This window comes from Mastigoproctus giganteus, chromosome 2 (genome assembly GCF_048544385.1).
Source record: "Mastigoproctus giganteus isolate SK-2022 chromosome 2, ASM4854438v1, whole genome shotgun sequence".
Classification (NCBI taxonomy): Eukaryota; Metazoa; Arthropoda; class Arachnida; order Uropygi; family Thelyphonidae; genus Mastigoproctus; species Mastigoproctus giganteus.
The window spans coordinates 222,038,862-222,056,270 of NC_143576.1; the positions used below are offsets into that span (position 1 = coordinate 222,038,862).

General features: G+C 36.4%; 1 protein-coding gene across 1 annotated transcript in view; it reads right to left on the reverse strand.

Moving 5' to 3' along the window:
• Positions 1 to 16,901, reverse strand: part of LOC150090156 (glutathione S-transferase Mu 2-like) — a 58,038-nt gene extending 41,137 nt beyond the window's left edge. Inside the window, exon 1 of the mRNA XM_090368978.1 lies at positions 16,779 to 16,901. Coding sequence (XP_090225104.1) covers positions 16,779 to 16,811 — 33 coding nt within the window. The 5' untranslated portion in view covers positions 16,812 to 16,901. The remainder of the gene's footprint in view (positions 1 to 16,778) is intronic.
• Between the last annotated feature and the right edge of the window lie 508 nt (positions 16,902 to 17,409).

A 17,409-nucleotide genomic window follows, 5' to 3' on the forward strand; every position in this document is an offset into this window, starting at 1 on the left:
AGGGTAATCCCTAATAGAGATGCAATCTTATCTAGAAATCAGTGATATTAAAGATGAGCATAGGAGCATACTTTTTTACTTTATAAAATGTATTTACGATTTATAAAAACTATTTACGATTATGCCTCTACGTTGATGAATGTTAGATGGAAGGAACACAAATGGGCAGAATCAGACACTTGCTGTTACAATGTATATGTGAGACGCATGCCAACATTTGTGACATCAGTACAACTGCCTCCATAACATTCACCAACCTCGTACATGTGCTTGGGACAACAGACTGACTATTGGAATTAGACTACTGAAAGTTGAATTGAGGTCCTATAGAGCAACATATTTCATTTCAGACTCTTGAGGTTTGACAATTTAGTACAGATCAGGAGAATGTTTCATACCATTCTGTATCATACAACAGTGAAGTTTGGTGATAAAAGTTTTGATATGCACCTAAAACCATGATAGTTATATTCCTACTTTGATCTTCGGAATAGCCATTGCTTTTTTTTTTTTTAGAATGCACCGGAACGGTGTTCTGGCACCTTTTTTCAATGGATTTTCCAAGATTTAAAAGTAACTTTTGAAAATTTGATGTCTGGACTTGCCCTGTCGAGCATAGCAGGTCGGCAGCAAAATCATTAAAACAGTGAATGCAGGCTGCTTGTGTGTGTTAAAGTCCGATGCATGCAGATTTCATCTGCACTGGTTGTGATGGCACTGCTCGGCTTGTGATTGGCTGTGTGGCTGCACGCTGAGTGCTTACTGTGGGCGGGGACCATTATGTTTTGTTACACAACTGTGTGGGTATGTGTACAGTGATTGACTACGTGCGAAAGGTATAATTTTTATTTTAAAAAATCATTGGTGAATTGAAAATCTTTTTTTAATTTAGTGTAAAAGTGTGACCCCAAATTTAAAAATGAAAAAAAAAAATTACTAATTACTTCTCAACCACCGGTCCTGCTAATAAAAAGGCCAGAATATTAACAGACAATGACAGAACACATGAAAATAACAACACCTCTTGATATTTCTGAATCTGATCTTGAGAAGCAAAGCCAAACTACAAATGACTGGCTGGACTGCTGGACCTATGATCAAAAAAATGATTTTTGCTTTAAAAATGAATGGCTCTGTGTTTGCAAAATGAAACTTGGCTGTACACCTTGTAGAAAAGTTGAAACTCTTGGAGTTGAAACGAAAATGGGAATGAAACTTTCCAAAGAATGGACCAACAATGAGATAACCTATTCTGGCAAAGATAGGAAGCAACAGTTGAGCTCACTTTGAAAAAAAATTTGATTACAGAATCTGCTGCACATAAAGCAGCATTAAAAACAGTTGCTGAAAGCAAAAAAATGACTCTTGAGAATGTTTTTTTAACGTCATTATCTAACGAAAAAAATAATAACTGCAAAAATTTTTCGAACTGCATATAAAGTAGCAAAGGAAAATCAATCATTCCATCATTTCGAAACTGAAATTGATCTGAAGGAACTGAACGGAGTTGAAATGGGTCGTATTCTTCATTCTACAAATGCGTGTATTAACATTGTTAATCATACAAGTGAAGAAATGAGGAAAACTGTGGTTAAAGAAATTGTTCAATCCAATAATAAAATTTCATTGATAAATCATCCACAATAAGTAATAAAAATTACCATCATAGTATATGTTCGATGCTGTATCGAAGGTGTTGGAATGAATTCACTGATAAATTTATTTTTGGACTTGGTAGAACTTGAAAAAGTAGTGGCAGAAGGAGTATTTGATTCCTTACTCCAATATCTTCACTCTTATGGGATGACAGAAGATTATTTAAAAAAATATTTGGTTTTTCTGGCATGCAACAGCACTGCTATGATATTAGAGTAAAAGTGGAGTGAAAAAATTGCTGTCAGAACATTTTTCCTTCTATTATAGTTTGGCATTGTGCTTATCACAGACTAGAATTATCAGTAGGTGATGCTGCCAAGGAAACTTCAGGAATAAATAGATTCAAATCATTTATTGGTAAACTTTACGTCATATACCATGCTTCAGCAAAGAATAGTGGAGAGTTACATTTATGTGCAGAATTACTGAGGGCTGAGCTGCTGAAAATTGGAAGAATTTTAAGTACCCGATGGGTGTCATTAGTTTGCGTACAGTTTTGGCTGTGTGGAATAATTTTTAATCCCATGTGTATCATTTTGAAGAAGCAATGCATGATCCTACAAGAGAAAAAGTGATAAATGCACTTATGGCTTGAAAAGAAAAATCACATCTACAAAATTTTTATTGGACCTAGGATTGATGTGCAAAACTCTCCGGGAATTATCAGAATTAAGTTTGGACCTACAGGACCGCAACATGGACCTGTACAAGGCAAATAAGAAAATAAAGATACTGGTACAAGTTTTTGAAGAAAGAACTTTGGGCCCTATTATAAATGCGCTGTTGCTGCTGTACGTGATCTTTGCTTTCGTGGAGTTTTACTTCACGAAAAAGATTCAAGAAAGGATCCTCCCATTGACCCAAATACATTTTATACAAAATTGAAAGAGTCAATTGAAAAAAGATTGCTTGATAGCAAAGACGATGAGTTGGCATATTGGTCTCGTGTACTTTATCAAAAACATTGGCCTGAAGATGTTAATACTCAACTGACATTTGGAGAAGTGGAAATTAGAAACTTGTCAATCAGACTGGAACTAAATGAAAGAGAAATGATTCGTGGATTCCGTGAATACATTCTCGAAAAGACATATCCAGAAAAACTGTTGCACTTGATGTGGACTCTGAATACCATTCCATTTCTTCAAGTGAATGTGAACGTGGGTTTTTGCAGATGAATCTAATTGCCACCCCAACAAGAGCTTTGTTGAAGACTAAGACAATTTCAGCACTTTTATTCATCAAACTCGTCAAACCACCTCTGAGACTTTGATCCTTTCAAAATCTCTGAGTAACCTGTGGTTACTCAGAGGACGACATTCGGCCATAGATACTAACAGCAAGGAAAGGAGTCGAGAAGATTTGTCAGACGAGAATTGGACAAAACTTTGGAATTTACTATGAACATTTGCCTTAAATACAATAAATTAAATTTATGTTAAGAACTGAATATATAATTTTTTTAATAAAAAAATTAAGATGAGTTCTGGCACCTTTTTTCTTAGAAAAAAAAAAAGGCACTGGGAATAACTGTACCATCTATTGTATTTTAAATATTTATATAGTTTGTAAATATTTTAGTCTTGCTCTTTCAGATGCAACAATATTTCTCCTGCATTATGAAATCCAAAGCAAAAGGTCTTTTCCTAAGTGACCTACGTAAATGCATTAAATAATTATATAGTGATTCATTTGAACTTGAGAATGCATATGTGGTGGGGATAGTCATTTGGAGAAGAGGGATGTAGTTACGTGGTACAAGTGGGAGGGGCAATTAAGTCACTACAAATGCAGAGGTAAATAATTACATAGGTCATTTCCAGATTAGATATTGATAAGTGTGTTTCAACAGTATTTTGCATCTACATTCACACATGAGGAGTTATTCAATGAGGAGAGTGCCAGAAGTTTATCAAATGCTAATAGGGAGCTAAGCGACTTTGTAATAACTGAGAGCAAAGTGGAGGAGAAATTGAAGTTAAACATAAGGAAGGCACCTGGGGTGGATGGGATCTATCCAGTTATATTAAAGGAAGTAGCAAAGTAAGTAAGCAAACCCTTAACCATAATTATCAGAGCTTCCATGGACTCAGGTGAGGTCCACATGGACTGGAGGTGTGCAAATGTATCACCAATTCACAAAGGGGGGTTCAAAAGGTGAAACAAAAATATAGACATGTTAGTTTAATTGTGTTCCAGGGAAAATAATGGAATCAGTGGTTAAAGAAGCATTATGGGATCATTTAAACAAGACTGCAGTAATAGTTAGGACAACATGGGTCTTCTCTGATCAATTTGATTGGATACTATGATGTGGTCACAAAGGAAAAATAATTGATATGATATACTCTGATTTCAGGAAAGCTTTTGATACTGTTGCACATGGAAGACACTGCTGTACAAATTGGAGGTACAGCATTAAGGGTAAGTTGCTACAATGGATAAAGGGATGGTTGAGTTGGAGACAGAGTGGTAATCAATGTACATTGCTCTTCGTGGACAAATGTTATTAGTGGAGTTCCCCAGGATTTGGTGTTGGGCCCATTGTTGTTTTGTATATTTATCAATGATATTGATGAAGGTATATCAGGTTTAATGTCCAAGTTTTCAGATGATACAAAGGTTGGCAGGGTTGTTAACAACAGTATGCTACTCCAACTAGATCTAGATAAGTTGGGAAAATGGGCTGAGAAGTGGCAACTGAAGTTTAATACTGACAAATGCAAAGTACTGCATATGGGTAGCAATAACTGAAGAGAAACATACCAACTGTGTGGTAATACACTCAGGGAAGTGGAAAGTGAAAAATACCTGTGGGTAATTGTGCAGTCAAATATAAAGTTTGCTGAGCAGTGCAGATGGGCTGCCAGGCAGGTCATGGAGGTGATTATCCCGTTATACAAGGCAATGGTCAGGCCATACCTAGAGTACTGTGTACAGGTCAGGAGGCCTCAATTTAGGAAGGAAGTAGAGTTGCTAGAACAAGTACAAAGAAGGGCAACAAGATTGGTGAGGGGAACAAAGGGGTGCTCTTACCAAGAAAGAATGAAGTTCTGCAAATTGCAGCACTTGGAGAGTAGGCACCTGCAAGGTGATCTGATTGAGGTGTATGAGGTCTTGAATGGGTTGAGCAAGCTGAATGCTGATGGGATTCTTCCTCTTGCTCAGACTAAACCCAAGGGGGCACAGTTTCAAATTGAGGAAAGATACTTGTAGAATGGAAGTGCAGAAATTTGCCTTTAGCCAGCATTGTGGAAGCTAATAGCCTAAATAAATGCTGAACTGGACAGGCATTTGGAACAAATGGAGTTTTTTTGGCTGATGCTATATAAGCTTGCTTTCTTGCATATTTGCCTCTACTAATGCTAATAGGTGTATCTTTTATATAGAAAAGATGGGGGTTGGCAAGCAGGGGGCAGAGCTCCCTAGTGTATTATTATTGTTTATACATTCATATTTATAAAATTGCTTTCAATATGTATCCTCTTTCTGGATGACTTCCTCAACCAAGACCTTGGTAACATCAGAGCCCAAGCCAGGTTCTGACACTAGCCACTGACAGCAGGCCCAACTGGAAGCACCTGGCAACCAGAAAATCTGCAAAATTAGGCTACCCACCACAACCCATGTCTTGCCATCCAAAACCTGCTCCATACTGCTGAAGGGTAACCTTCAACTGACCTGAACCCCACAAATCAAAATCCAGGGTAGAAGAATAAAATTAGCAGCACAACTAAATAAAGTACCTGGGACTATTTGACAGGAGCCTATCATTCCAACCTCATTTAGCCTACATCAGGCAGAAGATAAGAGGCTACTCTGCCCTAAAGGAAAGTGTCACCCATAAGGACTGAGAACTCAAAAAGAACTTTCAGCCTCTTCTATAAGGCAGTAATCCTACCTGTAATCACATATGGCATTCCTGTATGGTACACAAGAGCCACTACAGTAATCAACCTAAGAAAACTTGAACCCATACACCACTCAATCCTGCTCACCATCTCTCAGGTGTGCTGCACTGTCACAGTATGCAGTCTCCAGGTCTTGATGGGAGCCTTCCCCTGGACCTGAAGGTCATCTGGTACACCATGCTCTACCACCTGGCAAAAGACATGTTACCTTGCTGAACTTCACCGCTGATCTGGCTAACAACCGCTCTGTGAAGAAATGACAGCTTGCTACCTTAAATTTGTTCCGGACATTCTACCCGAAGTCACCAACCTGGTTCTCCCCAGGTCTCCTAACAACAACCTATCTGCTGACTGGACACTGCACTATCAAGGGAAAACTTTTTACCCTGGGCCTCACCAACAACTCGTTCTGTTCCTGTGGCCAACTCTAATCATGGAAGCATCTGATGCACCAGTGCCCATTATATGAGGACCTTCGATGCATTCTGATATCAAAAATTAAATTCATCCCAAGACTCCAGGAATCAGAGGAAACCTATGCTGAATTTTCCAAATTTGCCCAAAACCTCTTTGGAAGGCATAGGGCTCTCCTGCCACCACAGAACCTACCTGATTTAGTCCTACCAATTTTCCTGGATGGCACCTCAGGACAACAGCTATGACCTTCAGCTCCACTGCCAATGCCACCTGGCAGTCTGAATAGGGTGCTCTTACCTGATTCACTTTAACTCCCTATCCCTGTCTCCTCTCTACCACCCCTTTTCTTTCTGGTGGGGCACAGGTGTGCCTCACTGACTCCTTGGGTTCTTACCCACCACTCTTCAGTCTGCCCTCCATCTTCACAACTAGTGTCCAACTGATGTCGAAATTTACCGATTATTGAGCCCAACACCCAAAATTTTAATCTTAAATCACATAACTTGCATATCTATATTCCTTTCAGCCAAGCCAAATCCTAGTTTCTTTTCTTTAGGTTCTAGCCACCGAAATCTCAGGAAACCAGGTGGCAGGATCTGCCAGAGTACTTTAAAAAATTACTGGGTACCTAACCTGCTTCCCAGGCATACAGTGACAAACAATGGTACACAACACTACACTCTACAATATCCATACACTCTACAGTGTTCAGCACCACACAAACATGTATGCTACACAGAGATGGGGAGCAACCCCTGGTGCCATCAGACCTTAAAAACAATTATGCAATAATGAGGATACATTATCTGTATCCTCATTATTACATAATATAATTATTTCATTATGCATTGTTTCAAGTTAGACTTGTAGACTTGATTCAGTAGTAGCTATGGTGGCACTGGAATTTAGTTCTGCATTTAATGTTTGGAAATTAAAGGCTTTACAGATTATGGTATAGCTGTAGGAGGCTTTATCAACAGGTGTGATGATAAGATGTTTTTAGGTCTGCAAATTGTTGTTTTAATATGAAAAAAATGGAAATTTAATCCTGTTGATGTTTGTACTGGTGGTAATGAAGACTACTGCTGTAGCATCAAAACTAGTACCAAATTAATAGATAGTTGGACTGCTTCAATGAGGATCTTAAAAAGGTTTCTTTCCATCATAACATTACCATTGAAGCATTCCAACTATGGATTAATTCAGTAGTAGCTATGATGCTACAGCATTATAAGTCTTTATTACCACCAGTACAAACATCTGCAGGATTAAATTTCCATTTTTTCATATTAAAACAACAATTTACAGACCTACACACATTTTATCATCACCCCCTGATGATAAAGCCTCCTGCAACTATGCCATAATCTGCAAAGCCTTTTATTTCCAAACATTAAATGCAGAACTAAATTCCAGTGCCAACTACAAGTGCATCATTAACAGCAGTATTATTACAAATTTACTTCATACCTAAGTTGCAGAAAAACCCCATAAGTTTCAGGTTCATCACTTCCTGCAAGTGCAATTACACCCATAAACCTGGCAAAACTTTAGAAAGGTTACTTAAACCTATCATGGACATCCTTCCTGATAGTAGAATAATTAGCAATAATATACCAGTTATTAATACCCTAAATACTGGCAACATCACTCGTGTTCAGACTTTTGACTTTAATAGTAGTCTATTTACAAAGCCACATCCGTAGCCAGAGTGGTCAGGAGCAGGAGTGCACATGCTCTGAGTAGACCGGGGTTCAAGCCCCTGACTGCTGAATACAGTCGATCTGCCAACCCACACTGGACCAGTGTGGCAGATTATGGTCCATTTCCCTCAGCATGAATTGTTGAGGAGGCTTCCATCCTGCAGTGAGTTGATAACGGCTGCATTTTTTTTTTTTTTTAATTTACAAGCATAGACCTAACTTAAAATCAGTCTTGAATGAAATTTACAACTACACACATTATTGGTTGTAATTGAGTTTATCAGAACAATCTCATAAGTCTCTGCAATTCCAATACCACATTTCTTCGATTCTAAGACACCTTAATTTCAGTACTACCAAAGGAAAAAAAGCTAGAGTATAAGAAAAAAATATAAAATGCTAAAATATATCTAACAAATATTTTTATTATAATAAAATTCAATTTACTAACAATAGTATTTATCAGTAGGTATGTTATTCATCACTTCCTTCCACATCTTCTGAGCCATTGATATCTACATTTGAATGAATATCAGAGTCTACTTCTCATTCAGAGTCTGATTCTTCTGAGCCATTGAGAGCTTTGCAGATGCAACATTTTTGAAATGAGTGCTGTACTATTCTTTCTGGGATTAGCTTCCAAGCTGTTGATACATATTCTGCCAATTGCTTTAATTTTTCTGGAAGGTGTCAGCAGAAGGTTGTCAGTCAAAGCCAGGATTCATATTCATTTCTAAAGTAATCCTTAAATGGTTTGACTGAAACGTCGAGTGGCTGCAGTTCGCTAGTTATGCCACCAGGAATCACAACCAAGTCACCACGTTTTTGGATCAAGTACTAGCATGCTAGGTGGGTTACGAAGACTTCCAGGACGTTCTTTTCCACACAACATTTAGCCAGTCTTCCGTAAGCTCTGGCGACATCCGTTTTTTGTGCATGCAAATAACATCTTTGGAGAAAATAGCATTGTTTCGTATGGTTTTTGATTTAAAATTAAATATGGTGGCAACTTTCAACCATCAGTGGTGATACACTGCTTTTTATAGCCTGTGCTTATAATCTTGATTTCTCTAACACCTTGAGCATTTGATAGTGTAATTTCAAGGCATATTGAAGAAGACCAGGGTTTCATCAGCATTTCCAATTTGACTAAACTGATGTTTTTTCCTTTAATTTCGTCATGTCACAGAAAGTTAATCAGCTTCTGTTGAAAGACTGCAGGAATTTTGACAGATAAACCCCTTGGAATAAGCCAAAGATTTGTCTACAGAGGCAATTGATAGGCACAACAAACAGAATTGATGACAGACTCCAGTCTGGTCACCCAAGAACTGAGGTCCCCTACAGCTATCAAGGCATTGGAGAACAGAATTTGTATGAATCCCATACAAAAACAGGAAATCATGTCCAGAGAAATGGGAATATCACCAAGATTGGTGTCACACATAATCAAAAGTGATCTAGGGATGAGTGCCTACTGTAGGAGAACAGGACAGTTCTTAACTCCAGTTCTGATGGAATGGGGGCAAAAAAGATGAAAGGCACTGCAGCGTCAGTATGCAAATGGTAAGCATCTACAGATACTCTTCACAGATGAAAATTTTACTATTCAGGCGAGTTACAACCATCAAAATGACAAGGTGTATTTTGCCCACAGCTCTGCAGAAGCATATCAGGCCATTAGGATTGAAAGGGGTCACATCATCCAGCATCAATAATGGTTTGGTGGGGAGTCTCCTATGAAGGTGTAACAAAGATGCATTTGTGTAAGGAGGTGAAAACCAGTGAAAGGGTGTACCTGAATGATATTCTGGAGCCACACGTGAGACCCCCTCCATCAGACTCTTCAATGGTCAGCACTGGATTTTGCTACAGGACTCAGCACCTGCTCACAAGGCAAAGGTCACCCAAACTTGGCTGACAGAGAATGCACCCAAGTTCAAACATGACAAATGGCCTCCTGTCAGTGCAGATCTTAATCCACTTGATTACAATTTGTGAGCTATTTTGGAAGGAATGGTCTGTGGTAAAAGGCATACCACATTGGAGAGCCTGAAAAGATCACTGGAGCATGCTGTGGTGGCCAATTTCTCGCTGGATGTTGTGCATACTTCTATTGATAAATGGCTTGAACATTTGAGGTCTTGTGTAAAAAAAAAGTGTGGGGGGAAGACATCTTGAATGTGTGTGTTGTGTTGCTTCATTTGCTTGGTGTTCAAGAATAAACCCACAGTTTTGAGTTCCTGTGTCTAAATGCAGTAACACATGCGATAGTATTTATAGCAGTACTGTACTATTTGATATTTCTTCGTAAAATTCCTCACAAGAATTAGCAAAATTGCACTTAACTTTCAGCATTTCTACAGTCAGCTGTGTTTTTGTTGACATCCACAACTTATTTACTATGGAAAAAAAAAACCACCTCTTTCCATTGTACCATTGGTTCCAGCAAACAACACAAATGATTTGCATTATGTTTGCCATTAAGTATGGAGGCTACATGTCCAATCTGGGATAGTTTGCAATGTAGGGCAAACTGTCGTGCATAATCCAGGATGTCTGGTCACTTCAACATAGAACAAATTTGACCAGTTCCAGAGGGTCTTTTTGCAGACCCCTAGAACTGGTCTACAGAACCTCAGGGGTCTGTGGATCCCAGATTGGTAAACTCTGGATTAACTGACTGGTCAAACAAAAAAAAAAGGAGGGGGGAGTCTATACCATTTGCAATACCTACATTATGGAGAGAGCTAAAATACCATGATAAAAATTAATTTTTTAATATGAATGTAACTAGATTCTTGGTGAAGAATAAGCACAAGATTGTTTATCCAAATCTAGATTCAATGATGAAATCAATCCTTCATGATCACAGTATGCCTAAAATGAATTGAATGACTCAGAGACCTAGCCCTCTCCAAAGAGAGAAGCTGAACTTACCACCCCAAGACTAAAGCAAAAACCTTGGTTAGGAAGAATGTCAATTTATCGTTATAAAAAACCTTTTGATACTTTTGGCCTGTTCCACTACTAACATGATAAATAGTTTTTAGAGAATTGTCACAGGGGCAATTATATCTGAATAGCACCTCTTTACTGACAAAGCTGTTCTCTTGCATAATGGGAACTTAAAGCCATTCATCCCCATTGCCCACTGTTCATCTACAGCAAGACATACTTCAACATAAAGACACTGTTTGAAACAATTAAACACCTCACCCTATGGCAGGCCTGACCAACCCAAATCTTTCTGTGGGCCACCTCTACAAACCACATTTTGCATAGGGCACATAAAATAAAACAATCTTTTAAAAATAAGAAATCAAATGCCATAATTTATTTTATTCATTAATTTTTATGAGATGTTTGCTTTTTCTCTGTGATCACTCAATTTTTTTAAAATTGACATCAATATTAGTAGTTGCACATCTTAATTGATTTGTTATTGAAGCTTGAGATTTACTTTTAATAAGTTTCATTTTTGAAAAGTTTCACAAATTGATGTGGATCCAAAGGTGACAATTTTTTGTGCAAAAAATTTTAATTTGGGATGGTTTTCTGCTGTCACATGTTGTAAAAGTTGATTTTTTTGATGTTGTAGCATGTATGTGTTTTAATTCATTGTTGCACTGTAAATCAATTACTTCCATCTGCAGAGTTTCCATTTCAAAGAAGGGAAGAAGTGGTGGGGATTCTGAGAAGTACAGCTGGTCTAGTATTATATTTCTTGTTATTTATCATGCCTAGTGCAGCTAGTGAATTTCCCACGGATGTAGTCAGCAGTATAAAAATCATCTCACGGGCCACAAAAAAAAAAAAAAAAGTGGCAGGCCAGTTCTTTGAAAGATCTGTGGTGATTTCAATGTCACTCACATTAATGGGCTTGCAACATTGTGTCCCTATATCGGACAACCAATCTATCACAGCCTGACACCAGATGTAGCTGGCTTCAAAGAAATGAATATGAGCAAGGAATAATAAGTAGTGCACAATGTTCCATCAGTGGATCCAAAAACTGATTTTATTTCAACCTCATTACACTTGGCCTAAAAAAAAGTTTTGTAAAAGTGATGGGTAAAAGAAATTTGAGGATTTCATTACTTAAATGAAAAATTTACAAATTATTGCTATGAAAGTGAAAGACCAAATTATCTTCACAGGGCCTCAAAATCAGAGCTTTCTGATTGAGATCTCCACAAAGATTCCCTCTCACTTTTGCAACACTGATCTTTGTTGTTATTTGGTTTTTAGGAGCATTACCAACTAAGGCGATATTGCTCCGGGATATGTGGTGGTCATTCCCTGACCTTTCCACACCCTCTGTATTTGGTGGTCACAGGCAGCGATCTTTGAAAACTTTCCCAATGTATTAGAACTAAAAGCATGGCAGGCTTTGTGGAAACCTTTTTGGGCACCTGCATACAGAGATACAATTATTCAGAAACTGCTCAATGCATATAAAGAAATGGGATGTCATTTGTCACTGAAACTTCATTTCTTGCATTAACATTTATACTTGTTTCCATAAGACCTTGGCATAGTGAGTGATGAACAGAGGAATGATTCTATCAAGACAATGGAAAGTAGCTATAAAAGTTTCAGAAATGAAAATATATTGGTAGATTACTGCTGCACATTGTATCAGGACATTATGGACAAAGTGTACCTAAGGAATTCATTCACAGATTTTTAAATTTTATTTCTCTTTTTACAATAGTGTACCATATTATTTAAGTATGTGTATAAAGTAAATTGGGTTTAAACTGTAAAAGTGATAAAAATGGAACTGTAACCAGACTTGTGTTTTGTAATCAAAATCACCTTAACACATTGGCAATGATGTGGTACATTACACAGACTGCGGCCATTGCTGACCACCAATGGTACACTTGTCAATACAATTTCTATATAGCTAAAAATCTTGCAATTAATAGCAAGACCCTCTATATTGGGTATACAGCTATAGCATAGGTACAAGTTGTTTGGTGTACCACCAGTGATGCACTCATCTATAAATATGGATGTTAGAAGTTAATAAAACCAGGATATAAAATGAAAAAAAAAATTTATTTTGAAACAAATACAGTTGTATTCTAAATAATGAAGTCAAAACTAATCAATAAAAACTTTAGTAAGTAGCCCAAAACTAATAGTTATTACTTATGTTTTTCACTGAAACACATAAGCACAGTCTTCACTAAATATACAAACAGTATGGTACTACTTCTTGGCCTCTTTCTTGCAGGTGGTCAGTTTTCTTGAATTTCAGCATCATCTTCAGCCTCTGTATTTTCATTTTCAGTGTCCAACAATCCTCTTATTTTTTGAAGCTGTAGCATATCCAATTTCTTGCTGTCACAGAAATTATTATATATTACCCAAGTATTCACGACACATGTGCCAAGAGTTATTTCAAAGAAAAAACTTGAAGTTTTTCTAAGGCAGTATAATAAGATGACATTTGGTCTGAGACATCAATCCCCTTTTCAGCTTTGTCATAAGATAACAGCTGGAGGTTTCAATGTTACACCTGAATGTGATGAACAGCCTGATCAGAGGAATCTGAAGTAAAGAAATAATTTTTCTTACCCCTGACTCATTGACTTCTTTTCAATTAGATATCTAATTGAAAAGAAGAACATATGACACAGAATGTTATTTTTTTTATTCAGAGGCCACCTTTTCATTCAGTGGTACATGACAGCCCCAACAAAAAAAAAAATAAAAAATATATCATTCGAGCCATTGTGTGTGCCACCAGTAGTACACTAAAAAAAATTGAGTCAAAAGTGAAAAAAATAACCAAAAGTATAGTTTATAAACATTTAAAACTCAAATTCTGCTTTCATAAAAAAACTATCAAAAAATATTTTGCCCACACACTAAGCATACCTTTTCCAGCATCATTGCCAATGTGTTAGCCTGTACTATTATCATCAACAGTCAAAACATTTATATCTTTAAATAGGCAGGAAATTAATTTTTTTTGACCATTGTATTTAGAAGGGAGGTCCTTAACTATTTTTGGAAATAGGCTGGATATAAGCAAATTTCCACACAAAAGGAAAAACGCCAGTTGTGGAAAAGTGACAAAACACTGTATCAAGAAAGTTAGAAGAATTCTGTCAAAAGACCACAGGAGACTATTTGGTATGGTAGGTTTTACAGAGAATGATACAAAAGTTAAGGAAATAAAGTAAAATGCTAGTAAATCTACTTTATCCTTAGCTGATGATGCAGTAGTAACAAAGGCTGTAACAGAGGTGGGAATACAGACGGATAAAAGTTGCATCCAGTAGCTTAGGCAAGAAGCAAGTTAACAACTCTGTTCAAAATAGTTTGGATTGATTAAAAACAGTAATACAACCAAGGAAAAGAAAACACAAGTGATACTGTTCATCCAGTGATGGGCTGTGACTATTTTAACAACAGGCTCACAGTTTTGGTAACTTTTATTTTTTTTTTGCAACTAGGGAAATAATGGATACACTTTATTCATGATACAAATTAATAATTTAATATAGCATTAAATATTTCCCACATCAGAAATAAAACCATCACAAAACATTCTAGAATATATATAAAAAACTATTCAAGAAAATGTACACAAAAATCAAAGATTACGTGAAAAAAATTACATAAACATTCAAGAAAAATTTATTCTAAAGATTGCCATATAGAATTTACTTTATATTTGTTGTACCATCTGCTTTGCTCAACAGCTAAGCAATGATTACAGAGGAAAGATTTAATGTAATGATCCAATCAAAATTAAACATTGGTTTTATTTAGATTTATGGTCATCATAACTGCAATGTGTTTAATTATCAAAGATGTTCTTTTTAGTTACAATTTTTCATTACACTGAAAGTTTGCTCAGCTTCAGCACTGCTAATTGCAATGGTTTCAAGGATATTTCTGGCCTTTTTAGTTGAAAAGGTGTTGGGTTTTTTAACATTGGCAACAAAGGGCATGCTGCTCCGTATATATTATCTGTAAAATATTACTTGTGTTCTGAGATTATTTTCTGTTTGCTGGATGAAAAATCAGTTTCCAGAAAAAACCCATGCTACCCATTACCCAAGTAACTTTTTCTTTTATGTAAACCCCAAACATGAGGTATTAGAACCCATAGTATTAGTACTGTGCTTGGAGATTTCTGAAAACTCACATTTTGAAAAAGACCCAAAAATTCCTCACATTATCAACAGGATTCAAACTCTGATCTTTTCCATCTGGTATAGGGTTGGATATTCCAGTACAGTTCTAAGGGATCAGAGGAGCACCCAACTTCACCTTATTGTAACTACTTTATTAGAATAAATAAGCCAGCAGAACAGTTAATGATGGGCTGTGTATATCTTTTGTGGAAGGGTAAGGAATCTCTCTTGCAATGTGAATACATTACTTTGCTTATATGTAATTTAGTAAATGTGTGCAAGCTTCTTTAAGAGGATGTAGAGCATATTATTTCATTCAGGGGATCAGTAGCCACTTATACCAAGTTGTTCCATATTCACTATATGTACCAATAAACATTTGCTTTTAAAGTAATTAGCTATTGAGAAAAACATACTACTACCTAATCTTGTGAAACTGGATATCAGTTCATTAAAAGTAGATTAGATAAATTCTTAGAAGAAATCAAAGTGATTACAGATCTGCACAGCCCAGTGTTAAAATAATGAAGAGCAGTTCATCTCAATTAACATGACCATAATTACAGCCTACTGTTAATTGGTAACAGATTGCTAGTTTCAATGTGAAACTGGAAATTAAGCAGAATATATTTTTAAAAGGATATGCTGTTAAGCTTTGCTTCTTGCAGCTTTCCAATATATTGCATAATTTCTTTGCAATATTCTCACTCCCATTTGCTTTATTATTCTGCTGCCTTTCCACGATTTTTCTACCAGTTGCACATAGCCACACAAAGCTAATTATTACACCCCTTCGCACTAAGTACTGCTGGCAGGTTTCTAATTTTTTCAAAACAATTGCACTATAGATTTTTATTCAATTTGCATGAACAACTGAATGCTACAATTCAGTGGTCTCTTCAGCAAGTACTTTATCAGTGGCAGAGAATGATGTTGAAACATCAAGATGTGTATATAGCTACTTCTCTTATCTAAAATTTGAGATGAGTTCTTGCTCTTATCTCAAGCTTAACTAAGAGATATTAGGATTCAACTGATGAATTTAACATTCTTAAATAGTATTGGGAAAAGCTACTATCACCTAACCTTGAGGAATCAGATATCAGCATATTAAAAGTAGATTAGATAAATCTTTGATTTATTCTAAGTGGGTTTTTTTTATGGTTCGCATACGAAAGTAAAGATTGCTATTAATACTATACCTAAACTAAACGGGTAATATGCCTAATGGGAGGAGATTATTATTATTACAAAAATTTAGTAATCACAAAGTATTAGAAAGTTTTGAACTTGATCGTCAAACGGATTCAAGTGCATAATTTTTTCTTAGAAAAAAAGAAATTCTGCTCTTTTTGGACTACTTGAACAGAACAGTAATGTTTCCGTTTGGTTGGATACAAGCCCTTAGACTGGCCAATAAATCTGTGGTGTTAATCTTCTTCAACAAGAAGTAAAAAAAAAAAAAAAAAAACAAAAAAAACAATTGAAATTATTAATGTCTCAAACAAACTAAAATGCATACTGGTATTGCTGAGGTAAATAAAATATGATAAACGTGGCACATTATTCAATAGGCACGAGGCACTAAAATACGAATGAATGAATGCAACAATGTATCACCTCAGAAAGTACAATCTTTCTTTGTAGGGCTTTATGATGTTGACCATTGCCGCAAATTAATTGTTGGTCAAAAACACAAAATGGAAAACAACGCAAAAATAAGTTTTAAAAACAGAAGCTATTAACATTATTTTACATGAGTTTTCTTTTTTCTGACACTCGCTATCTTACGTAAAAATAATCATAACCTGGAAATAATTGTTTTATTTAAATTTCCAATCTAACTGCTAAATTGGGTGTGGCCACAAACACTTAATTGCATATAGTGATTTACAATTAATACACGCATGGCGCAACTTTCATAAACTTACTCCTCGAATGTTCCAGTAGCCAAGACGAACCATTACGATGGGTGTAGTAAGTTATCTTGGACGGCAAAATACAACCGAAACAAGAAAGAAAAAGCCGGTTCCGCGAAAGTTTATAGGTAAGAGTGCGCCCTCTAGGATTAAGGAGAAGACGTAAAATAATTACTGTCCACGCAATTTGCAGCGCCAAACCTGACAGTAACAATAATAATAAAGATTAATAATTAAAATGGTGTACATCCACTTTGTAATAGACAGGTTAATAAAAGATTAATCCTTACTTCACAGCTTTGATCACTCAAGTTATCACTCTAAGAAATATTGTTCAAGGTTGTCAGATGAACTAATGAGGCATATGGCAGAGAAGAAAAATGCATGGGATACATACAAATTAACACGTGACACGGATGCCTATGATAGATACAAGTTGATCTGTAACCAAGTTACAAAGGAGGTTAGGCAGGCGAAGGCAGATTACGAGAGATCCTTGGCAAGGGATGCGAAGAAAAACAGCAAAGAGTTCTTTACTTATGTAAACTCTAGAAGGAAGGGGATGAATCAGATTGGTCCACTTGAGATCGATGGGTCAACTGTTGATGACCCTGCTCGGGTAGCTAACAAACTAAATGAATAT